Source organism: Larimichthys crocea, chromosome X (assembly GCF_000972845.2).
Source record: "Larimichthys crocea isolate SSNF chromosome X, L_crocea_2.0, whole genome shotgun sequence".
Taxonomy (NCBI): Eukaryota; Metazoa; Chordata; class Actinopteri; family Sciaenidae; genus Larimichthys; species Larimichthys crocea.
In genome coordinates this window covers 31,570,297-31,596,127 of record NC_040020.1, presented here as the reverse complement: position 1 = coordinate 31,596,127, position 25,831 = coordinate 31,570,297, and the positions used below count along the sequence as shown (strand labels likewise).

The 25,831-nt window shown below is 38.9% G+C and overlaps 2 protein-coding genes across 12 annotated transcripts in view; one reads left to right on the top strand and one right to left on the bottom strand.

Moving 5' to 3' along the window:
* LOC104939516 (B-cell receptor CD22) overlaps positions 1-3,985 on the top strand; it is a 509,789-nt gene extending 505,804 nt beyond the window's left edge. For 8 of the 11 annotated variants that reach the window (XM_027283228.1, XM_027283227.1, XM_027283222.1 and 5 more), the window contains 7 exons: positions 295-436; positions 846-1,106; positions 1,495-1,567; positions 1,837-1,897; positions 2,097-2,254; positions 2,378-2,465; positions 3,748-3,985. In XM_027283228.1, the coding sequence (XP_027139029.1) occupies positions 295-436; positions 846-1,106; positions 1,495-1,567; positions 1,837-1,897; positions 2,097-2,254; positions 2,378-2,444 (762 nt within the window). In that variant the 3' untranslated portion in view covers positions 2,445-2,465; positions 3,748-3,985. Of the gene's footprint in view, positions 1-294; positions 437-845; positions 1,107-1,494; positions 1,568-1,836; positions 1,898-2,096; positions 2,255-2,377; positions 3,018-3,747 lie in introns of those variants that run through there. The other 3 variants (XM_027283224.1, XM_027283225.1, XM_027283223.1) reach the window with 3 other exon arrangements.
* LOC104938979 (complement C3) lies at positions 3,121-25,143 on the bottom strand. The gene is made up of 44 exons (XM_019269978.2): positions 25,035-25,143; positions 24,935-24,952; positions 24,805-24,840; positions 24,619-24,657; positions 23,930-24,119; positions 23,412-23,577; positions 23,082-23,152; positions 22,678-22,769; positions 22,255-22,337; positions 22,037-22,124; positions 21,436-21,538; positions 20,863-20,977; positions 20,156-20,271; positions 19,915-20,058; positions 18,491-18,706; positions 18,195-18,395; positions 17,609-17,764; positions 17,255-17,384; positions 17,072-17,140; positions 16,632-16,934; positions 15,560-15,851; positions 14,324-14,409; positions 13,616-13,755; positions 12,639-12,848; positions 12,343-12,403; positions 11,461-11,544; positions 11,162-11,365; positions 10,730-10,805; positions 10,253-10,412; positions 9,605-9,718; positions 9,341-9,494; positions 8,772-8,935; positions 7,997-8,152; positions 7,732-7,791; positions 7,429-7,519; positions 7,062-7,113; positions 6,738-6,825; positions 6,023-6,112; positions 5,624-5,729; positions 5,232-5,321; positions 5,058-5,141; positions 4,543-4,623; positions 3,992-4,136; positions 3,121-3,412 (listed from the first exon to the last, which is right to left on the bottom strand). The coding sequence occupies exons 1-44, from the start codon at positions 25,112-25,114 to the stop codon at positions 3,268-3,270; spliced, it is 5,349 nt and encodes a 1,782-aa protein (XP_019125523.2). The 5' UTR covers positions 25,115-25,143; the 3' UTR covers positions 3,121-3,267.
* Positions 25,144-25,831: the final 688 nt, after the last annotated feature.

The window sequence follows — 25,831 nt, the reverse complement described above, 5'->3', positions numbered from 1 at the left end:
TCGTCTTCAGATCCATCCAGTCCTCTGAGTCTGGAGAGTATTACTGTACAGCTGAGAACGAGCTGGGGAGGAGGACATCTGAATCCATCTCTGTTGATGTGAAATGTGAGTGAAATGCAGTGTTGCAACTTATTATTTGATTATACAGTTAATGCATGTCAATCATCTCCTCCAGATCCTCCAAAGCTTCCCTCTGTGTCAGTGAGTCCCTCTGCTGAGATAGTGGAGAACAGTTCAGTGACTCTGACCTGTAGCAGTGATGCCAACCCAGCAGCTAAATACACCTGGTACAAGGAGAAGCAAAAGCTGCCTCAGAGATCAACAGGCATCTATCATTTCACCTCCATCAGCTCTGAGGACAGAGGGAACTACTACTGCAAGTCTGAGAATCAACATGGACAGATCGACTCTTCATCTCTGTTTATAGATGTCCAGTGTGAGTATTAAACATTAGTGCTTCTCCTATAACAGCAAAGACAGATTAGTGGGTCGCTTTGTGCCACTGAGGAAGTTGAACTACTTATTGATGTAGAAAACTATGGACAAATGACCAATTTTGATTGTAAATTTATAAGAGGGAGTACAAAATCTGCCCAGGCACACAACAAAATGAATTGTCTCTCTTTACATATTGTCCTCCAGGGATTCAAACCATTGGTAATTCAGAAAACCACCTCTAAAGTTTCAGATGCTCCCACACATAAAAATACATCTAGTGTGGCCAAAGACTTCTGTCCTGTTACAACCTCTGTCTCCTTGAAATCCTGTTTATATACTAGTTTGTTTTGGTGCTACAAAACATGTAGCACAGAAATCTATCATCTTTTATTTGATTTTTCCTCCAGATCCTCCAAAGCTTCCCTCTGTGTCAGTGAGTCCCTCTGCTGAGATAGTGGAGAACAGTTCAGTCAATCTGACCTGTAGCAGTGATGCTAACCCAGCAGCTAAATACACCTGGTACAAAGAGAATGAAGACTCACCAAAAGCATCAGGACAGATCTTCACCATCACTGACTTCAGACCTGAACACAGTGGGAATTATTACTGTGAAGCCCAGAACAGAAGAGGACGTCATAACTCCACCTTACACCTGATTGTTGTTGCAGGTCAGATTTCATTCAGGGGGAAGGGAACCTCAAAATTAAACCTTTCTTGTGAAACTGGTCACAATGAAATCTGAAAGTTTTGAATCATATAGACTGAACTCAGTTGGATGCTGTGTCATATTAAAGCCAACCTTGCATTGTATTTCAAATGCAGTTTTGCCAGTTTTGCTCAGATTCACCTTAGGTCTCTTTTTAATCCAACATTTGCAAAAATCATTTTCATACTTCATATTTCTGTTTCTGAGCAGAATAAACGCTTATGACCAGTGAAGAGCTTGACTTTGATACAGAGGATTATAATATATACAAGTGTTGTTACATTTGTATTTGTCCTAGAGGATTAACGATTCTTTTAGTGATCTTACTTATCTTTTATTAATTTACTTAGGAGCCTGGAAATCCATTGGAACCACCACAATTGTAGTCCTGGCTGTCATACTCCTCTCTGCCTTTATAATTAGGTAAGTGGTTCATCTCTCCAGGCTTTTCTCTCATTTTTCTATTTTGTGGCAGGTCGTCTCCTCTCACCTCCATCCTCCTGCCTGTGACTCAGGAACTGACCTCAGGGTGTCGTCTTGAAAGATGCCTCAATTTCTAAAATACAAAGTTACCCAGGTTTATTGGAGCTGAAATGTCCTTTTCATTAAATCACTACAGATTAAATCACTGTCAGTTTGGTCAAATATGGTTAAATGTATTTATTATTTCCTTTTTTAACTCTCCTAACCAGAAAGAAGAGGGCCTCTGCGCAATCATCTGAGCCTAGAGAGACACCAGACAACAGGGAACAGGTAAGGAAGAAAAGTTGAACAATTCCAATCCACCTGCTTACCTTTTTTCACAAAACATAACCATGTCCTCTCTTCACCCTACCCACTCTTTAATCTTTCTATTTTATTATTTGATAATCTGATATCACTGACAAGTCTGTTTTTGCTAATCTTGTTTATGTGTTATCTACCCACTCACGAACAACTGGATGACCGGCAGGATGACCTTCACTACGCCCGTGTCCAGTTTATCAGGACTCACACAGATCCTCTCTACTCCAACATCAGACCAGCTCACCCCCTGAGACACATCGAGGAAGACTACGAGAGTATCGAGTACGCTGCCATCAAATTTACCAGTGGCAGTACTGACCCGAGGTGACCAGCTCTTCTCACAGCAACACAATTATATCAGCATGAAAAAGTTCATAATTACAGTTTATATTCTAATAATTTCATGTATTTGCAGAATTAATCCAACTATTTTTTCCAATTGAAAAGCAGAAGCCGGAGGTCATCTGAGGACGATACGTCTGCATTGTACAGCACAATCAACAAAACCCACTGAACACGAGGAATCTGCAGCCTGGTATTTATATGTAGTAATTTGTTTATTTAAGCAGATAAACCACTGATTTGATATCTTCCAGGACAGACCAGTCAAAGAATATGCAGCACTGAGACAACCATTCATTTTTAGCACAATTTACAAACTTAAACAAAACATTTAGAAAAGTTTAGCATGTTAGAAATTTGTGTACATTTAATTGTATAAAGTAATGATATAAAATGTTGTATTTTTTCTCACTGTTGCCCTGTTCTTTGGACGAACTACATGTATAACTCTCTTTAGCTGTTTGTTATGTGGAGCTAATTAGACTCCTCAAAGGTCATCCTCAATTTGTTTTAACCTTTTCAGCCTTAACAGCAATATTATATTATTAATAAGCATTTGACTTTTCTACATGCTCTCAACCTAAAGTGTAAAAACTGTAAATTAACTGACCTGTTAACTTACAGATAAACACTTAGCAACCTTTTGATTTTAAATAATGAGGTATAGATCAAGAATGATGATGATCAGGTCTTTTGCTACTGGATGTTCATTACACCTTTTTAAAATTAGCAATACATTTTATTTTTTTATTGTTTTACTTTGTTAAGCATTCTATAAGAGCTATATTTCTGTCAGCTTTATTTAGTTCTTCCTCATTCTTAATAATAATCACAAACATAGAAAACCCTCATGGGTATGTTGCTATATCTAGCTCTACTTTTTTCCACAGTAAAAACACAACTGAGTTTCTAACATTTATCCACAGGCTGTGTTAAAATGATCAATGAATCTTCACAGTTATGGTATGCAGTGTGCAGCTGCTGCTCCGACACTTCTACAGCCTGCAAGCATTGACAGACAGTTCATGTGCAGTATCATCGAGGTTCTTGCATTTAGCTTGCAGACTAGGATCGCTGAGGCACTCTGCAGATGAAGGCCAGCGCTCCACCCAGGTGTTCTTTCCTAACATGTAGATGAATCTGAGAAAAAAAGGGATAAAAGACAGTTTATGTTGTATTTAAAAAAATCAGAAGACTGTTTGACTGTATGTGTCAAAATGTTTATGATGCATCTCCTAACAGTTTTTCTTCCTTATTTCAAGTCGGAATATTTAAGGTTTACTTCCTCTGACTAGGTCATAAAAATACTTTTCATTTCCAACATTTCTCAGGTTTCAGTTTCAGTTCAGTCACTATTTTTTGACACTTGCATCCTGTGGTTAATTTCTCGTTTCTTTCGTCCTTCCATTCACTCCTCTCATGCATGCATCATTTTGCTGCAGACTTTTTAAATATGATTCTCTCTCTGACTTCAGGCTGCCATTATGTGCACTCCTTCACCTCCCCCATGACCGCCCAGTCTTCTCAGATCCATCAACTTTATCAGCCTCAACAGAGTCATCAGTCACCACCGCCACCTGTGTTTGGACTCCATGAGACAATTTATCCTGTTTTTTTTTTTGTTTTTTACTTTTGTCAAGACTTCAGATCACATATACATTATTGTATAGGTTCTCTTTCCTTCTTTCACTTAACATCTATTTTTCTTGCTCTCCTTACCCGTTCTCACTGTCAGTGTTCCAATGGTCCTCTTTAGGGCCCATGATGAGATACTGAGAGCCCTGCTTCAGGTTGAGTCCATCTCTGCAGCCTCCATGAGACAGGAAAAATCTCTTCTGACCAAATTCAACTCCAGCCTCCACACCTGTAGACATTCAGATTATAATATATACAGTATATAGCTGCACCACATAACAGAGCATCAATTCAAACAAGTGTGAGTATGGGTCCACCAGTATGTTTACTAGGACTAGATGTTACAATCCCTTGATAAATCAGCACAACACTGTTGATGGAGATGTCCTCTTGGGTTGGGGTCTGGATTGGGGGGGAAGACCGCCTGGTGCCTCCAGTACGACACATCATCAGTTGTGCACCCCGGCCTCATTGGGTGTTTCGGCCTTTTATCACAATACACCCTAACTCAAGGTTGGCCCACCACAGGCTCATCAGGTGTGTGTCGCGCTGGAGGCTCCATGAGGTCACTTGGCAGCCCATATCGTCTCACCAAATTATATTTTTATCAGCTAAATCATTTATCACCGACTCACCCAGCTTGATAACTCGTGTGATCTCCATCTCGTATTTGTCGTAGTAACTCTGGCTGACACTCAGCACCTTCACCTGGAAAACTGAAGCACAAGCAAAAAGATAGACTCTTTGTTCTGTTCGTAGGCCTGTGGTGTTGACGCCATGAAATTTGTTGGTGATTCAGAGAGGATGACTCCTAATGTGTCTAGTGTCCCACTGATGGAGCTTGATGTAAATTATTGATACTGTATTGTAAATGGCTGTCATTGTTTCCATGGCCTTATAAGAGAAATAATAAAAAAAATTATGTTATTAATCTTGCCACAAAATACCCCAAACAACTGCTCCTCTTATTTGTGTGCTAGATCCAAAACTGAATTGCTCAAGAGCTGTTAGTCACTTATTATAAAATATTGAATATTGTTCTGTTTCTCTATATATTGTACTATGCATTGCAAATAATTTCCTCTTAAACTGAAAAACAGTTCAGCATCTACGAGTGATGAAGCTGTGAGTGTGTGACAGTGTATCGTACCGTGGTGTAAACTCTTGCAGGCAAATGTCTCCCTTTCTTCGTGGGGGAAATTTTGACTGTCAGTTTTGGTGACACAGCAGTCGCCTGGAGATTATGAGAAAATATTCAAAGTAATTGAAAATAACTGACATCTTTAACATTTAACATTTACATCTGTTGACGTGCACGCTTTACCCTGTGTGCAGCGGCAGACGTTGTCCCTGCAGACCTGACTGAGCTGCTCTTTGTCCTCACTGGGAGTGTAGGCTTGACTGCAACGGTGATCTGTGACAAGAGCAGAGGCACAACACCTGTCATATATATATATATATTTTTCAGTGTAACAATAAATAAATGGGACATGTTATATATTGTGTTTTAACTGATGTTTAAGATGGAAGGAGTAAACTTTCTTGTATGTTTCATAGAAATGAAGTCTGCAGCAAAGAAGGACACAATAACAGTTGTATTAAATTTATATCAAATATCTCATTTTTATATATAAAGGTAAAATCTTGTAAAAAAAGGTGAATTCTTTTGGATTATCTGCTGTAATGAGCTGTGATGGTCAGGATGTGCTCTGCTACCTGGGTTGTAATATTCATAGACTGTCACTGAGGATGGCTGGAGGAGGCCGACTTTGAAGTTCTGCTGAAGCCTGAAGATCAGGATCTCTGGCTCTTTGTGAGACACCTGAGAGGACGACAGGGGAGGATGATTTAGTGCAACAGAGAAGACAAGCAGAAACATTACAGAGCAAATATTCATTTAGCAAGCCTGAGCTCCCAAGTGAGAGGTCTTCCGAAAATCTGATTTACTGAGTTATCGGTGTAACACTGCTGTGTAAAATCTACCTCAGATCAAGATCCAGACAATCAAGCAAACCTGCTTCTTGGAAGGACAACTTTAAATTTGTGAAAATTAACCAGTTAAACTCCCTCTGGTCCCAAACAAATATGTTTGACTTGTTCTCTACAGTGTTTTACCTTGAACAGGTGGATGATCAGAGAGCCTCTGTCGCTCAGGTTATCAACAATCTGGAAATTATTGATGTAACGGTCCACTGAGTTGGACAGCTGGACAAACACACACATACAAAGAGTTAGCAACAGCAGCCTAAACATGTGACCAGTCTCATCACACATTATCACACATCATTATCACATTTTTTTAAATTTATATCTGAGGGGGACTGATTTGGACTTTGCTCCAACAGCTATTACTGAGCAATTTGGTGGCATATGTCGTTCTGAAAATTTCCTTTCTTTACTATTCTGCTTTGGAAAAGTTCTCAGTGTAACTTTGAGACACTGAAACAGAGATAGTTCGGGTTGGGGTTGTATGAGGTGTGTATCCATTGTTAGTGTATATTACCTACAGCAGATGCTGGTCGGCACAACAACATGTATTTTAGCCACCTTCAAATCCAAACTAATGTGTTAAAAGACTATGGTCACACAATAACACAAACAAACTCAGCAGTTGAGGCAAAGGTGGACCAGTAACTCAATGAAGCAAAAAAAAATGGCAGTAAAACTATTAAAACTCAATACTACTAAAACTCAATTCATTATTTTCTGTTCCTGTATATAAGTGTAAGTGTATGTATGTAGACTACATGAGCAAGCTAAGCTTTAAAGTATCATCATTTTCCATCTAAGCCTTCAGATTCATGAGCACAAGTTGTAGGATGCTGATTACCATCTCCAGGTCAGAGTTTTCTGGGGTGAAGCCAGTTGGCAGACTTATATCCAGAACCACCATTCTGACATCTTGGGGTCCTAAAGCCCTGTGGGACAGAAGGAGACAAGCACTGATAGATACTAAACCTGAGGAGATGTCAACAAAAAGACAGGCTTCTGATAGGTCATCAGTAGATCAGAATGGGAGGGCATGTGATTAAATGTGTCATCCAACATTACAATACACCAATTAACATCTAAATTGGACCTGAAAGGAAAGTTACAATATTGTGCCTAAGAACATTTTCGTCTTCAGCTTTAATAAACATTAACAATAACTCACCTCACTTTGATGGTGATCTGGTAGGATTTTTCTACATCTGCTGGAGGCTTCACTGTCATGACACAGAAAGAAAGCATTATTTAATATACAGATGTTTTATATTCTTAAATGATTATAATAGTATATGCTACGTCATGTTGTTGTAAATGTTATGCTTTTTGTCGTAGTGTACAGTGGTGACTTACATTACAAATATCAATAAAATGTTTGTCTTTGCGTTACATTGCATTACATTACGCTCTCAAAACTTTGTTGATCGATCTCTTCCAGACATATCACAGTGAAAATGAAACCACGATTAACCTGATGTGTATGACTAGGAATAAAAAGAGGAACGTGTATGACATATAGTGAGAAGGTGAGTTACTGCTGGATTCTTCAATGGTGACGTTAAGCTCAAAGTCTTTGCAGGGCATTTTCTCATCAAACTCAGGCAGCTGGTTGTAATACGTCACAACCTTGAAAACAAAAGAGAGACACACAACAAATCAGTAAAAAAAATAAAAAAAATCAATCACATACAAACCAATTGAAGTTTTCACTGGCATGTTAACTGAATAATACCAGTCTTTATTTACAAAGTCAGTCATGGAATCACAGCATTCATTTAATCTATGTACTGTATATATGTGTAGGACAAAAACTTGCTAAATCAAAAATGTGATTGTACCTCCAGTATTCCTTGTCCATTCCCTCGAGCCTGCACTTCCAAATCAAGATTAGCAGGCAACTGCAGAACAGAAAAGAAGACATTTTTGGTATAATACATTGAAAATATATATATATATTCAATACAATCCCTGCAGTTGTTATTGCACCATATATCTTCCAAGCTCAGTTTGATGTTATGGACCTTATCTGTGAGGTGTGCGAGTGAGAAACATCTCCTACTGTTTAACTCGCCTGTATTTTACATTCAGTGTCATGTCTCTCACCCTGGAGGAACGAGCAACATAGGCAGTCTTGGGGTTGAAATTGTAGGGGATTTCCTTGCGTCCTGTTATCCTGACGTCCACATCCAGACTGAGGTCTTCAGGAGGAGGTTTGTTAATCAGGTACTCTGACAGTGCTTGGAGCACCACCATGGTGGACTGGGAGAGGACAGAGAAGCAAAAGTAAGACTGTAGTACATTGTATTTGATAAACTTTTTACATTAGGGTTATTTCTTCTTCTGGCCTTACTGTGCTGCTTTGTCATGCTGTAACTGAACAGTCATATATGACATGTGTCATACACTCTACATGAAGTTTTGACCGTTACAGAAAGTCAGTTTGTCAGTTTTAGAATTTTAGAAGATATTTACTCAGATACAGTCTGACAAATCTGCCCATTATATTACTGCTGAGAGCGAGTCATACGATCTAAACAATCATTCTTATCATCTTATTCGGTAGAGGGAGCATCATCTACGTACAGTAAGATGGAGAAATTAGTCAACTGTTAGGTATTTTGCTGTACACTTTGCTACCCTATTGATATCCCTGGTTGCAGTTGGTCATTTGGGTCAATGGGTAGCAATGCTTTATGACAATTTTTGATTCATTTGATTTTTTCATCAATATGATAAATGATTATGATAAATCATTTTTAATGAAACACTTTGTCCATAAGTAGTCTGAATAAACGTCTGCTTTGCCAGTCAACAGTGTAAGCACAGACAAATGACAAATTGTTGGATATGCAAATCAGCCACCAGACTCTGGTGTTACCTGAGTCGAGCCGAAGCCTCCTCCTCTCCTCCGCTGGCTGTTCAGCCATTTAAATGGCACAGCAGCTTCCTCCATGCGTCCCATCTTGACCAGAGCCAGCAATGCGTAGCCAGTTGCCTCCAGCGTGAACAAGGTGTTCTTACTGTCAGGCCAGTGTCCGCCACCTGGAAGAGATGGATCGTAAGTTAATGAGAAGAGCAACATACTATCTTTTTTTTTTTTCAGCTAACCTTGAACAAACTAACAACTTTTTGGATATGTCTGGTATGTTTATTATAAAATGATCTGGCTACATGCATTATACTTGTGTAATGTTTAACCTTTGCATTTACTCTGCTGTGTGCCTGAACTGTACACTAAATACAGTTAAGGAGGAGTGGAAAACAGAGGCACTGATATGTCAGACTGAACAAAATGTGTTGTTGTCGTTCATAAAAAGACATCTGACATCTCAAAAATAAAATAAACTGACAGAAGCAGTTTTTATTAAAGGAACAATAAGTAACTTGTCTTTGCAGGTAAGATTCTCTGTACCGTACAAATGAAACAGGGACGAGTGTACAGTATACCTCGTGCTGCAGCTCTGAGTAAAGATTCTGTTGGGTTGTAGCGACCCTTCTCCTGCAGAGCCAGCGCATATGAGACGATGGCCACAGTGTACGGTCTCCTTCCCAATTTCATCAAAGCTCTCTTTAAGTATTCAGCTGTGTTATGGGTAACGCTCTACAGCAGACACATATAGTAGCCATTAGCTTTAAATACAGCTACTAATAATCATATTAACAGTGAGGTAAACAAAAAAAATCTACAGATAATGTCTTTGCATGATTTACCTCTATGTTTGCACTTGGATCATTGCAGCGGATCCCGGCCTGCTTGGCCTCTGTGAGCGCTATGAGGACGAAAGCTGTCAGGGTTATCATGGGGTCATCACCACGGAGACCACCCTGGAGGAAGAAAAAGATGTTTTTATTAAAATCTTGAGAAGAAAGTAACTTTACCTTTGGATATACAACACCAGTTGATTCCAATTTCTGCAAATCAGCTTCCTTTGTTTTACAAAATGTCATTCAAAAATTGATTAAAAACACCAGCCTTGTGTCTGTGTTGCATTCTGGTCTATTGAGGTACAATTAGACATTTGTCTCTCTTTCTCTTCTAGGACTGATTTCTTCCTGTATGATGGTGAACTGCAAAATAACAGCTTGGAAAATATGCCCTCACTTTTTGATTCCGAGTCAAAATTAATGTTTTATTTTTTGTTTGCTCACAGATGTATGCTAAAAGAAAAGACAAAACCTTTGTCAAGGAACAGTGGACTCAAAACTTAAAATCATGCTGTTATATCATTCTGAGAACAAATTCATTTATATAAAATAAATTTGAGATGACAACAAGAATGATGGGCTAAGGAGATGGAAAGAGAAAAAAAATGGAAAGAATTAACTCTGTCAGCAGGTTGACGTGTGTGCATGTCTCACAGTCATGGTTGTGCTGTAAACGGGGTTGTCCTCTACAAAAACTCCATATGACCGGTGTTTGTTCTTCACCAGGTAGAGAAGAGGGTCACACACTTGCTGCTCGTTGATGCCAGTGATGGAGTGAGCCATGGAGAAAACTTTCACCACGTACGCTGTGATCCTGACATTCAAGTGGACTGTGATTAGCCTACATTTGTCACTTCTAAACACTCGCTGTCCAACACACACTATTAATCTTACAGACTAAGTAACAAGGAATCTAGCACCGTGCAGAGGAAGGTGGCACAGTGAAAAAATGTAGTACACTGGCTCTTTTTTAAAAATTATATTTTCCAAACATCATTTTAAATTCCAAAATTTCTCATCATATCAGATCATCAAAAACTTAAACAACTGTCCACCAGATGTTCTTGGAAATCAGCTCATGGGTTTCAGAGACTCAGTTAAATGTGTAAAATGTCAAATTTTGGACAGTACCATGTACTTGCACCCTCACTCCTGTAGGGGGGATAAGAGCCATCGCTTTTTCTGTACGCCAGCTGTTTCTCATAGCCTGAAAACACAACACAAAGATGGGATGGGATGGGATCACTCTGTGATCCTAACTTGAAAAACAAAGCATGTTCCAAAATCATCCATCATGCATGCAAAGTAAAGCATGCTGCTGAGTGATACAGATCTACGAGCCACTTGTATATTTTATCCAGCATTTGGTGGCTGCTGCTGTGCACCATCCATTTGTTCATCAGTACACACACATTCAGATCAGTCCATGGACTGGACAGCTAGACAAGCAGTCTATCTTAATTTATCTATGTTTGCATCCACTCATTTATAATTCTTTCCTTTAGGCCTTTTGGATATCCTTCATTGATCTATTTATCCATGTGTTCTTTCCTTCTCTCTTACCTCTCCTGATGTATCGGAGAGCCTCAGCCTTCCGCTCCACTCCTACACTCTCCCAGTTGCTGGTTCGTTCCAGGTACAGGGTGGCAATGAGTGGCAGGGTGATGGTGGCCAGGTTCTGCTCCACACAGCCGCCGGGCATCCGGATTAAAGAAGCCAGCGAGTCTTCACTGATGGAGTTATCAATGCTGTCTGCAAGCACATTGCCTGGAGGAGAGAGGTGGAATCAGTCCATTCTTTGTTAGTAATCCTTCACACACCACTCAGTGTGACACCGCACTCACACCAGGTCAGTGACTGACCTCTGATATTGATGAATGTCTCTGGCTGAGAGTTCGGCACAACTGAGTTCAGTTCAATCTTTCCCATACGAACTGTCTGTGTTCCTGTGGTGGACATAAACAAAGACATCAAGTTAAACCTCATAACTGTCTAAACCCACACCTGACAACAACTAAACATGAGCCTTAAAAGTTAAGAAGTTTAAACATGTTGTATCTGTAACTTTACTGAACTGTGAACCAATAAAACCTATGATTAAAATTGAATTGTCTTAAAACTGGAATAATCTGAAAATATGCATTACCTTTGTTTGAGCATTAGAAGTATTTTCCCAACACACAGAAAGGACAGATAAATATGTATAAAAAGCTCACTAAGGCTGGCAAACCCAGGAACAGAAACACATAATAGAATTTCTATCAAAATGAAGACAAACTCAAGTTGGTCATTTTCTGTACTTTGTAGTTCAGTTTTCTTTATAAAAGATGTAGCCTGGGTTACGAAAGGGTCCAACACTTTGCACAAAACTAAAACTTGTGGGAATTTAAGTCCGACACCAAATTCATGTAGACTAGAATTTTTTATTTCTAGGTCTGAAATAGGTCTTTGAGTTACTGACTACAGTTATTTAACTACAAGACTGTGAGAAGATGTCCACTTGAACTGGTTAATGCTTGTTAATAACCCTTACAGCATTGTCATGTTACTAAATAAATACATTCTGGTTTGTGATGCTTTGAGTCTAAGTATTCCCAAGAGACAAAAGAAAAGTGTGTTTTGATTTGCACCTTCTATGACCACAACAGAATTAGAGGCCAAAACACAAATGTTGTACATTACTATGTGGTTTACATGAAATATATGAAATATTATGAAATCATGCATCCCTGCGGTCTTCTTACCTCCCTCAGCAGCTGGGTTCAACACTGTTGTCCAAACTTCAGTTTTTTGCACTCCATCCAGCTGTTCAGGTTAAGAATATAGAAAGAGTTATGATCGAAGCAGATCTTTTTTCGTTACAAAACTGCTATCTTTTAATTATCTTCAGTACGTATTCTGTGCAAAACAGAGAGGAACAGAGTCCAGAATTTCAATTTCCATGTTCTGTTTTTTTACCTCCAAAAGGCTGATGAAGGAAACAAACTTTACCGGCTCCCATTATTACCCTCCCCTCATTTTATCGTCAAAGGTGACTCACCACCACCCGTAGAAATTTCTGGATGCGGTCTCCTCCCATCATGTCTCTGCCAACCACCATCACCTCCAGAGGAAGTTTCCCCACCACCAGGGGTATGATGGTGTAAGGCACCACAACAGACGAGCCAGCCGCCAGTTTCACTTCCTGTGTGTGTCTGTCTTTGAAGGCAATGCTGCATATGTCTTTTGTCTTCATCAGCACCACCCTCACCTGAGCGGAAACCATCACAGCACAAATGTAAATGGAGTGGTAAATGGACTGTACTTATATAGCGCCTTTCTAATCTTCCGACCACTCTTTACAGTACGTATCTCATTCACCCATTCACACAAAATCATACACTGATGGCATTTGCTCAACAATTTTTAGGAGCTAACCATTCATACACATTCACACAGTGATGGCACAGCCCTTTGGGAGCAATTTGGGGATCAGTATCTTGGCCAAGGACACTTTGACATGTGGACTGGAGGGGATCAAACCGGGGATTTAACCGCCGATCTTCTGATTAGTGGATGAGAGTTTTCTTGCAGAATGGGTCCAACCACATTGGTCTAGATTAACATAGCTCAAGAACTACTAGATGGACTAAATGGTGATTAGATGCTGCACACATCCATGTTCTTCCTGAGGATGAATTTTAATAACTTTGGTCATTCCTGGCTTTTTCATCCAGTGCCATTATTCAAAAAAGCTGTTTGTCCAATACTTCATAACCTAATAAAACTAATCACATTCTCATCAACCTGAGCTTTATTTAGCAAAACTAATCTGGTGATCTATACTTCAGCATCAGCATGTTAGCAGGTTAGCATTATATTTCTCTAGAAAGAGATTTTTAATCCATCAGGCAATTCCTGTTATAAAATATGAATTCTATATATACTAATCACCCTGAATAAGAAAGAAAGAAAGAAAGAAAGAAAGAAAGAAAGAAAGAAAGACACTGCTGTGTAATTTTGAGATGATTTTCTTACATGCAGGTCTTCATAGCCATAGTTGTGGACCACAGCTTTAATCTCAATTTGTTCGTTCCTTGCTACAGAATACGGCAGTTTCAGGTCCACAAAGAATCGCTTCCATGCTCTGAAGTTGTAAGGCTCAGCAACACAGAAACCTACAGATATTCAGAGGCACATTATTCATGGGTCTTCTGCACATGTATGAAAGTGTATGAGTTGTAGTTCCTTATCCTTTCCTTTGCTTTTTCAGTAAATTGTAAGCATTAAGAATTAGGTTTGCTGTGTTCTTAGACCATCGACAATTGTTAAGCCACTGAAGGTTTTTTTTAAATTTCCTACAGAGTTGAGCAACTGAATGATGGTAAGTCAACAAGCTTACTAGGAAATGATTCCATCCAGTGTCAACTTTTATTTAAAAGTATATATAAATAAATAAATAATCCCTGGATATATATATTATAAATAGTGAATAGTTTGATCCATTTCAGCCATTTACTGCTGCCAGTATGGACTATAATTCATCAAACTGATCTACCATTTTAAGACAATAGCAAACCCAATATCAAAAATGAAAAAAAAAAAACAGAAATCAAAAAGAAATAACATATGAGCTTGAGCCATGAGACATTACCAAAACATATATTATTGTGTCATTTCGTAAAGAATGTATAGATATAAATATAGACATCTCAAAGTCAAGTATTTGCATATTTATATTCATACCTGTATGAGGGGATGCACTGATGGCTAGAAGTCCCCACTCTGTGATACTGTCAGGTAAGGCATTGTTCACATTCATAGACGCAAACCTGTTGATCAGATTCATGTTTGGGTTACCACAAGCAAAAAGGACAAAGGTCAAAACCACAGCTCCTTTTTTTTTTTGGAGATGAAACAAAAACATCTAAAGCTGTAAAAATGTTAACTTACTGGATGAAAATTAATTAAAAAGGCTGTGATTTAAAAACACCTTTTTTGTAATCATACCAGCAGGTAACTTGTAAAACTTGGTGTAACTTGGTGATGAGGAAGAACAGCAACTTTGCAGTTTGGGTTGACTGATTTCACAATGCAGCAAGGACATGGCACACATACAGCCAAGGTTACAGGACACAGGTTTCTGCACACACATGCACACATTTCTTTTTTTTTGGGGGGGGGGGGGTTTAAGATATTTTTTGTGGCCTTTATTTGATAGAGACAGTTGAAGAGTGACAGGAATGTGGGGAGAGAGATGGGGAATGACATGCGGGAAAGAGCCGCAGGTTCCAACCCTGGGCCACCATGGTAAGGACTGAGTCTTTGTGCATGGGACAGTTGCTCTACCAACTGAGCTAAGCGACAGCCCGCATGCACACACTGCTGAACAGAGGTATAGAGATCAATGCTGTGTTTGTGTAACACTGGAAAACTGAGTCAGCATTGTTGATTCTGAGTGCTGTTATCACTGACACAACAAAACATTATGTAATCCAGACCGTTCACAGTGCAACCTATTTTGTCTCATGTGATGAAACAGAGTGTGGCCCATTTTTTTAAGGCATGGTCTGTCAAATATCACTGGCTGGATTTTGATAACTTTTGGGGACCCGGTTGATGGTCCATTCCAGAATTTTTAAGTTTATGTCAACAAGCCCAAGAAGGTAACTGTAAACTGTTACAGATACTGGACAAACAAGATTCAAACACAGGAGACACCGCCATTGCAGCATATCACAGAATCTTTAAAATTGCAAGAGGTTTATTAGCCAATTGAGACATGAGGCATATTGTGTTCTTATTGCCCCATTGAATCTCTGTGTCATCTTTACAGGATGACTTGTTTACTGTCCTGTTTCTGTGGGGATAAGTCATGGACTCAAACAAACTGAGTCAAATATTCCTAGATTACACTGCAGTCCAATGAAACCACTTCACTTCAATTCAGGACACCCACATATACTCTCATCTTTCACTCACCCATCTCTGTCTGCCTGGCTTGGCAGATTAATGTCCTGCCACAGCCAAGACTCGAAGAACTTATATCGCAGATACACATCACTCTTATCCAGATACTCCCACTCTTCCTCCTCCTCGTCCTCCTCTGCCCCTTCCTCCTCCACTGAATGGATGACCGGCCGATATTCTGCTGATGCTGCTGCGTTTACAACTGAATGTGTATACTCTCTATGCACTTCAGGTTCAGGTGGTCCAGGTGGTCCAGGTACTCCACGTAGTCCCATCCTTTCATTTCCCCAACCTCTATGAACACCTATACATATGATTAGTCTCATTACATATCTATATATAATAAGATATATATCAAGCTATAGAAGCTGTTAATATGTCTGCACCCACACACAAGTTCTTGCAAAATTAGATGTTCCCTGTGCAGTTCTTTTGCAAACAAAGTATAATGTATGTTTGCATTCAGTGTTTCTCACTAATAATGTGTATTAGTGAGTATTGTATTGTGTATACTGTGTATTCTTTGGGTCTAACAAACATGTTGAATACATTTCCTTCCTCATAAGAGCAATACACAATACAATAAAGCAGTTACCCACTCATAAAAACAAAACTTCACAGCGCTATTAGAAGAAAAAAAGTCCAGAGTATGAGTATGATAATCTCCACAAGGTATAAATTTGGCGGAAATAATGCTTTTGGTCATGTGTGTAAAATGTATAGTTTTCTGTTGCGCATTCTCCTTGTAAAGTGAGTTTTAAGAGATTGAAAGAACTAGTTTTTTATGTGTATGCGATGCGATTTATCTTGTCTTGTTGTGGAAATAAGATGTATATGACAGTGCTTTGATGGTCAAAATGGAAATAAACCAGAGTTCAAGATCATATGCCAGTGTTCAGTGTGTGATTGGGATCCAGAACACAATGGATTTTAGTCGGGACCTGCAGACCATGCTGGCAACAGTAACACATTAAACCAACATGATAAATACCATACCACAAAATTTGTGATGTGAAAAAGTTTTACGATATCCCAATAACTCAAGATCAAATATGATGGAAACAAAAAGTTAAAAAGTAGTTACCAATGTTCCGCCGGTTGTAAGGCATTAGTGGCTCAGATAATGCCACACGTCCAAAATATGGAAAAGTGGGCCTGGGGGGTTGTGAGGTAGTGGGAAGTGGTGTGGTCATGGGTGGTGGCGTGGTGGGAATTTCGGTGTCAAACATTTCATTCCTGTAAGTGGCGCAGCAATAGCGGAAGGCCCGCATGCACTCCCAGCCCTCTGTGATATAGAGGGAACGTCTCGTACAGGAGTATGGCATGGGGATTGCCCTCAGGCCGTCATTACAACAGCGACGCTGCAACTTCTCCTTGTATTGACTCTCTGGAGGCAGAAGATGGAGAGAGGGAACCAGGAAAGTCATCAGTACTATTAATATAGAAATCAATATTTCTATCAACAATCAAGTCCCCACAAACTCTTAAGGGATATGTCCCTTCAGAGCTGGAGAGGACACTTACCCAGCTGAGCTTTACGCTGCAACAGTTCAGCAGAGCGCCTCCTTCTAGCACTGCCTGGACACTGCAGGGCTGAAAGAAAAGAAAGGAATATATATAAATATATTTGTCTTCTTTTTTTACAATATTGTAGTAGCTCAAAGACAAAGAGTGAGCAGACAGCTGCTCCATGTCGCTCATTAGTACCTTGTCTGGTTCCGGTTTTGAACCCAGCATTGGAGGCATAGAGCAATCCTGCACCTGAGAACACGGCTGTGGCATCTCTGCCTCCCCCTCGAGTGCAGCCAATGTCTCCATGTTCCACCACATTCCAAATCTGAAGAAAAGGTCCCATTGAGGACAAAGTAACATTTGCATTTTTGCATTTTTTTAAGTTTCAGAATAACACTTTTGAAAAAAACAAAAACAAGAATAAAACACTGATTAGGCTACACATTTCGCTATAAATTACTCTTGCATCATCCAGCACCAGTTCTATTTTAGATGAAGATGAAGTACATAAATACACTTCCACCATCAACACCCAAATACACCTCTTACCTTACTCTGGGTAAGTCTTTCCTTGCTAAGCAGATACACAGCATTGTCCACAGCCACCAGGCTGACCTTTGCACCCGGATCACCTCTGACCTGAAAACTAAAGCTCTTCCCAGGCACGTAGTCTCTACGTACTTCACCCACCGGTCCAACTGTCAGCTGTAAGAGAGAATGAATGAAAAGTGCAAAAGGGTGTCACTGCATTGGCCTCATTCAACATAATGATGCAAGCAAGAAAACAAACAAATAAATTAATTAATCAATTAAAGGAGTCACAGGAAGGATCAGAATTTAACAATAATGCTGACATTTTTAGTAAATGATAATCAAACAGGACTAAATACTGTATTTGTTGGGAAATATGTTATACTTTAAAATATACTTTAACTCATATGGGATTTGCTGAAACAAATGAAAAGTATAGGATGTTGTCAGCATTACACTTTACGCTTTAAGCCAGTGTGAACAGAGCCAAAGTCTGTGTGTTACATAAGAACACATTTAGCTTGTTGACAAGAGACATGTAGTTGCTGAACTTTTTCAACTATGGAACAAACTCTAGTCAAATCTGAGACTGAGCTGATCTCACCCCTCCAGCACAGGAATCTGCCACATCCACCCAGATAGAGTCCGGCACCACCTCCTCACGCCCCTGCCAGGGAATACTGTAGAAGGCCACAAAACGAAATGACGGCATCATCTCCGGAGTAACCAACAGTCCAACGTGGGTGAACTGGTGATTCTGTACATCCAGGCGCTTAGCAACAATGATTTTTCCTTTATTCAGCACCTGAAAGAGTTTAAAGTGGGGAGGAGTTTTTTATTTCATTTTGACTTTCTAACTTCCAAGTGTATTTAAAATGTGATGTGGTGTTCTTGTCTCACCAGGTAAGTGATTTGTTTAATGTGTTCTTTGTCGGCCTGGTCTGCAACAGTGATACTCAGCTTCAGGGACAGATTGTCTCCTACAGACACCCTGTTGGTTCCTGTAGAGATGTACAGGTAGTTCTTATTGCGCTGGTTAAAGGTGACAAATGGCTGAACAGTGACCTGTTGTTTGGCCTGCTGCTCTGGTCTCAGATCAGCCTGTGTGGTTTCAACCTGGGGAAAAAAACAAAAAAACAATTAAGGTTTTTGACTTTATAACCCCAAAGATAGATGTCTAACACAAACCCAAAGCAACAATACAAACACACGGGAACCAAAATAAAGATTTCATGACAAGGTTGTCCATCTTTGTACATGTATTATTTAAATTACATATAAGACACACAAATGTATGTTGTACAGCAAAATAGGACTGCAACTAATGATTATGTTTATTATTATTATTATTATTATTATTATTATTATTATTGTAGTAGTAGTATTACTATTATTAGTATTATTATTATATTTTATTGATCTGCCGATTAGTTGCATTTTATGAAATGTCAGAAAATAGTAAAAATGGCCATCACAAGATGGTGTCTTCAAAAAGCATGTCTTAAAGAAACTAAAGATGATAAATGTAGAAACGAGCAAAACTTTGAGCCATTTTGTTTGACAAAGGTCTTTAATATTTATTGAAGTTATTGAAATGAATTGAATCTCACTTTTTGTTGATTGACTAACTGAATTGAAGTGTTCAGCAAATCGTGAATGAATAGATAAATAAATGGCAAATGGACTGTACTTATATAGCGCCTTTCTAGTCTTCCGACCACTCAAAGCGCTCTACACTACATATCTCATTCACCCCATTCACACACATTCATACACTGATGGCATTGGCTACCATGCAAGGTGCCAACTGCTCATCAGTTTGCGGATCTAACCATTCATACACATTCACACACCGATGGCACAGCCTTCAGGAGCAATTTGGGGTTCAGTGTCTTGCCCAAGGACACTTCGGCATGCAGACCGCAGGAGCCGATCATCTGATTAGTGGACGACCCGCTCTGCCTGTGAGCCACAGCCGCCAATAACAAATCTGTCACTCTGAACTTTTTTTTTTTATTCGGCATGACGGAGTAGCTGTGAACATTATATGGCATCAGGCCTCTTTTTCAACAACATGTCACAGAACACAGCAAGCCAACATATTCTTAAAGCAAATGGTTAGGTGAATTCAACCAAAAATAGAAACAACCAAAAATTTTAGGAAAACATGAAAGGATGGAAAAGTATACAGTAAGAACAGATGAGGTGTGATGATTCATAGTTTAAATTCTCACAACATTAGGTAAATCCATCTGTAAATCCATGCTCAGCCAATGGCAGGTGGGTGGTAGTTCTGTCTTAAAGTAGCATACAGTCATACTTACAGTGATGGTTTGAGGGCTTTGATTGGTGGGCATGTTGATGGTGGCTCTGGTGGTGCCAGAAGAGACAGTCAAGGGCGTGTCCAGCAGGTTCACCTTGACCAAGACATTACGGGCTGGGGAACCATCATGGTGGCTCACCTGGATCTGGACAGGTTGGGAAAAATTTCTCTCTGTGATATTATAGTTTGTCAAGTTTAGTTGATAGATCGTAAACACAAAGGAAGGATGGATGGAATCTTACTGTAAAGTCAAAGGGCAGGCCAGGCTTGAAGTACTTTGGTGTATCTTTGAAGGATACAACATAGGGAGACTCCACAATCTGAATGCCAGTTTTCTCTTTCTCAACCAAATCACTTCCTGTACAACAGAAAAAACAGTGTCAATAAAGCACTTCTAATGACAGCACGGTTTAATCTTTTTGTGAGTTTTCCCTCTGAAACCATGACATTTTTATACCATATCACTTTATAAACATATTTCATTTTTGAAATTACAGATAATTTTATTTCATAGGGTCAAAATAAAGATTCTGAATGTTGTGTCTCACTGTATGTACCAGTGATTAAATTGTCCCACATTTCTAAAAGCTGAGGCAACTGGAAAGATTTTTATTGATGTGAGTTTGTTCAGAGGGCTAAAGGTCATATTGATACACACCAGACCAGGGTACATTTCAAAAGTAGAATTGCTTAGATAATACCATTGATCTGTCCTATACAGAGAAACACATAAACTGTGGTCTGATTGCGACATTTTGAAGAGTTTAGTCTTGCTGGTACAGGGAACAAATCAAACACAACAAACTGATAACATGCATAATTATATATAATCTTAAAGAACAATATAATCCATGTTTGACAATCTTTGTATTAGATATGTACACATTTCTTGTCAAAGGGTTGACTTCCTATTGTTTTTCCTCTGTACCCAGTGACATAAAGTTCTTACCTGACTTGGTGAGCACAGAGGCCTTGACATACACAGAGCTGCCCACCAAAGATCTGATGTTGGGGTAAGCCATCTTGAGCTCCTCCATGCTCAGGCTGACAACTCCTCTTTCCAGCTGCGAGTGTAATTAAAAAAGGAAACATTTGACAGAAATAAAGGCTATCCAGCTGTTATGAATGATTTAACAAATGATTAACAAAGATTTAGAATTGTGTTTTAAAATAAATCTTGGCTCAAAGTCCACGTATAAACTATCACTGGACAACAGCATGCTGCAGCCTTGATAAACAGAGGTTGCACAATGAGCAAACTGATACTGATATACACTGCAAACTTCATCCACTGAGAAAGGTTGTGAGATGTGGTTGAAAGGTCTAGCAAAAACTTCTTTTAATTTTAAACTTTGTGCTCAACACACTGTACTCATATAAAACCATTGGCAAACATGTCCAACAAACAAGCTCAATTCCCAAGGTTAGTGTGAATAGTTAATGGAGAAAGTTGAACATTTAGCAAGTAAAAAGCTTTGCTAAATGTTCAGCTGATAAACTCTGGGATTGATCAGTGACTTACATCTGACACCTGCTTCACTGAAGGCAACCGTATCTTCTCTTGGTTGATCTTCACCCCAAACACCACATAGGCCGTCCCTTGGACAGGCTCCCCATACAGATACCTGAAACAAAATCACTACGACGGTAAGTCAATAGACAGGGGGGGGTTTCATTCATTATTTTCTTATATACTCAAAACCTCTGGAGGAAAATACTCATGTCATCTGACAGTCTAATGGACAAGGTTTATGTGTTCATGTGTACATTCTTGTAGTGTCTGTATGAAGATCAAGCGCCCTTGCAAAAAAAAGTCCAAGTTTTGGACCTCTTCTTCAGAGGATAGTTTAGATTTGTGTTGAAATGCAGCTTTCTTTAGAGGCTTGTTTAGGGTCAGGACATGGTTTTAGAGTTAAGGTTAAAAGATTATGTTTAGGATTAACTACGCACAGAATTGATAGGACCTAAGTGTGGAGGTAATTGTCAACAGAGGTAACAGTTAAAGTTCAATCAGTAGTAGTGTGGGTTAAGGTTCACCTTAGGAAGATAGTGAATGAATATCGCCTATGGATATATAATAAATTGGCATAATGAGCATTCATGTGTGAGTGTGTTAGACCGACCTGGCAGAGATCTCTACTGTCAGTTCACTGTCATCCAGGTTGAGGAAGGACTTGCTGGGTGTCAAGGTAACATTGAAGGCAGGAAGCACTAAAACACAACATTCCATAAATATGGTGAAGAGGCTCCTAAATAAACTAGTAATAAACGCCTAGCTGAAAAATAATATACATAGAATTGATGTTATTAGCAAAACTAAGCACCATTGAACATGACCTACCATATTTCTTCACCTCAAACTGGGAGGTGAATGTGTTCTGCTGCCAGTGGTCAAACTTTGCAGTAATCGTCCATGTTCCTTCACTGCCACAAACATCCAGTAATGCCAGAAATAGTACATGAAAGAATTAAAAACAAAAAGCAAATAAGCTACATCACTTGCCTTACCCTAGCAGAAACCATCATCAACTTACAGTCTGTTCTGTCTTGTTCATAATCAATTGTGCAAAATGTGTCTTGAGCTTTTAATCACATTTTTTCTCGGTCTACTGGGTAATTCCAGATGAAAATATTGACAGAAACATGCCTTCCTTAACATATCATGCTGGGAAGCCCAATATGTGTAAAGAAAACTGGTGTATCTTACAGCTCTATCTCAATAAATCATGCCAAACTCTTTAGCACTGAGCAAGATGAGTCTTACTTGACAAATTCAGAGAGAGGAAAAGTTTCTCCAAAGACGCCATCAACGGCTCTGGTCCTGTAGAAGTGGTTAACCACCACACCGTCTGGATTCTGGAATAAAGACACAAACAGGTCATTTAAACAAAGTTAACCTAGAATTCAACAGGATATCAGCGTTACTTTATGACCCATTGACCCCTTTTCATTATGAATCAATCTATCAAGCTTTTAATCTATAAAATGTAAAACAACAAAACAGTGAAAAATGTGCTTTAGGTGCCAAGGTTATGTTTTCAAAGCTCTTATTTCTCTTTCTTACTCAAGATATAAACCAGCAAAAACTCAGAGTTTGTATTACGAAACGACTGATTCATTTTCTGTCTAGGGACTAATCATTAATTGACTGAGGATTGATTTGTTTACCTGGATGTCTATTGTGATAGGGCTGTCAAAGGCCTTAAAGGATGGAGAGGACACATAGGCTCTGAACCGAACTGGAAGACAGAGAAAAAAGCACAAAAGACAAAATGAAAAATACTCTACTATGATCCTTATATCAGTCCAACAATAGTTTCACTTCTATTATTGAAATGTGTTTCAAATATCTAATCCTATACAGACATTATTAACGATACTAGATCAGCAGTTTCAAACATGGTTATTTGGTGGGTATGTTATAACTATGTTTGGTGGTTGTTTTGTGTCATTCATGCACAATTATCTCACGTTTTCATCAGCATCATTGGTTCTCACCAGTGTCTCCGGGGTTATAGATGGGTTTGTCTGTCTGGATGAAGATGTATCCGGAGTGAAAGGACACCATCAGGATCCTCTCCTCAGAGTGTATGTCATGAAAGTTCACCTTCAGATACACATAATTGTGCTTCTTCTCTTCCCGGTTCAAATTATCCAAAGGAAGCTGGGATCAAATTAGATTAATTTACAGGATGGTTAATTAAATTCAGGAAATGCATCATAATGAGAATGACGAGGTTTACTCATCAGGATGAATGACAAAAAAAAGAAGATGAAATTGCATTTTTCAGTTTTAATCTTGTCTAAAGCTACAAAAACTGATAAGCAAAGCTTTCATTTTCATTTAATTTACATGTGTGTCTATTAACTTTAAATCTATCTTCAAAAGAAATCTTCTACCCTAATCCTGATTACAATGATCATTTTATAAATGTTTTTAATTGAGTGTTTGCCAAAATACACTTGTCTCTTTTAACTAGACCTATGCATCTTAAGTCATGACCCCGGTGAGTCACCTGTATAGTCTTGAGAGCATAGAATCCATTGTCCTGGTTGAGTGTCACAGAATCCTGGAGGAGTGTGGTGGTTTTTGTAAAGTCCTGGATGGAGATGGAGACGGTGACAGGCTTGGACATACCATCAGCCTGCAGGTAGATATTCTCCTGACTGCCTGCCCTCAGCAGGTCTGGAGCCAGCAGGGTGAACCTGGGAGGAAATACCACAACATGAGAAAGAGCAAGCATTCATTAACTGGGTAGAACTTTAAGTACTACTAGCACTATATTTACTATTATTATTCCTACTTCAATAACTACTTATACATCTACTAGACTACCCAAACCTCTGCTACTACAACTGCTACTACTACAAATAATAGAAATACCCACAATAATACACATGATATAAAGTAACTCTTTAGGTCCTACAGTATCCTAATAATTTTCTACAAAAGATTTGTAATATCTTCTGATCTTATCTTATGAACAAGACACTTTTTGGTGTCTAGTCAAAATTTTCTTAAAAGTCTTGGGGGACCCTGAATACTGTTATTTATATGTTATATATTACTAGTATGACTATGCCACTATTACCTCTAGTGCTGTAAAATAGAGGAAAGACAATATAGAGTAAAACTATAATTTATTATTTTAATAGTAGTAGTTTCACTGTTTCAAGGGCTGTAAGACCAAGCATCCAACTGTACCTCGGCGTAGTCCTAATTGGGACCTTCAGATTTTCGAGGCTGCAAATAAACAGGACAAGTGTTAATCTCAGTCATGACAATGTCCCATAGCATTTATCTTCAGTATGATAAGGTACAAATTAATTAATTAATTTAATTAAATTTCATTTTACTGTATTAATGAAGAGTCCAGCTTTGTTTACTTACTTATGGCGGGCAAAGTATGTGTCTATTCCAGTAAATCTGGGTAAACAGATTCAGAAACTAATAACTCAGAAAATAGCTGTCAAAAAAAAAAAAGGTTGCAATTGCATAAATGAACTGTGCATATACATACCTGTCACGCCAGTGGGTTCTGTAAAGAACACAGCTGCATTAGTAAACAAAACTTCAAAGATAGAAACTATCCTAAAAGTCAGCACAAAACAGAAAAATACCTTCGTATAGAGTCAAACTGTCCATTGGAGTTACAGAAAAGCACAAAAAATAAAATGTTATGAAGCGTCCACCAACCCATGTTGACCAACTTGGGAGTCTTGGTGGACTGTGGCTAGGAGAGAGAGATTGTCAACAATTATATATACGGGAGGAGGAGGGGCCACCGTTTCTGATCAATAACAATGAACAAAGGTTTGTTGATCAGCCAGCTCTCACTCTCCACCTGCTGCCAAACTGACATTCTGACAGAAGAATGAAGAATTGTTTTATTTATTCCACAATATCTAAAGTGGGTATTCCATGAAGCTTAACCCCCATCCAAACCAATGTATTACCATATTTATTGATTCGTTTTCCATAACTGCTTTGTATACCCATATATTAGGAAACGTAAATTGACAAGAAAGATAATTACATTTACCAACACTGGGTTCGCATTCTTTTTAAAGGTTTTACATTTAAGTTCCTCTTGATTAGAGTCTTCCATGTTGAGCCACTATGTTCCTACAGCAGCCCAAAAGGGACAAACCAAACACTGGCTAACATTGGACCTTTTCACTTTTCCTGGCCGTTGTAATTTCTCCTTCATGTTCTGTTCAAGACGAGAAGTGAGGGGTATTCAGTCAGTTGCAATCTGCAACTTGACCACTAAATTCTACACGCTGGATTTTTAAGCCAAACATCAGTGTTATATATCACTGTCATATTTGAAATGAATGGCGCCAACTAGAGGGCAGTACCATTTTTACATTAGCTTCAACCTGAACAGAGGTCTAATCAACAATACCTACTGAAC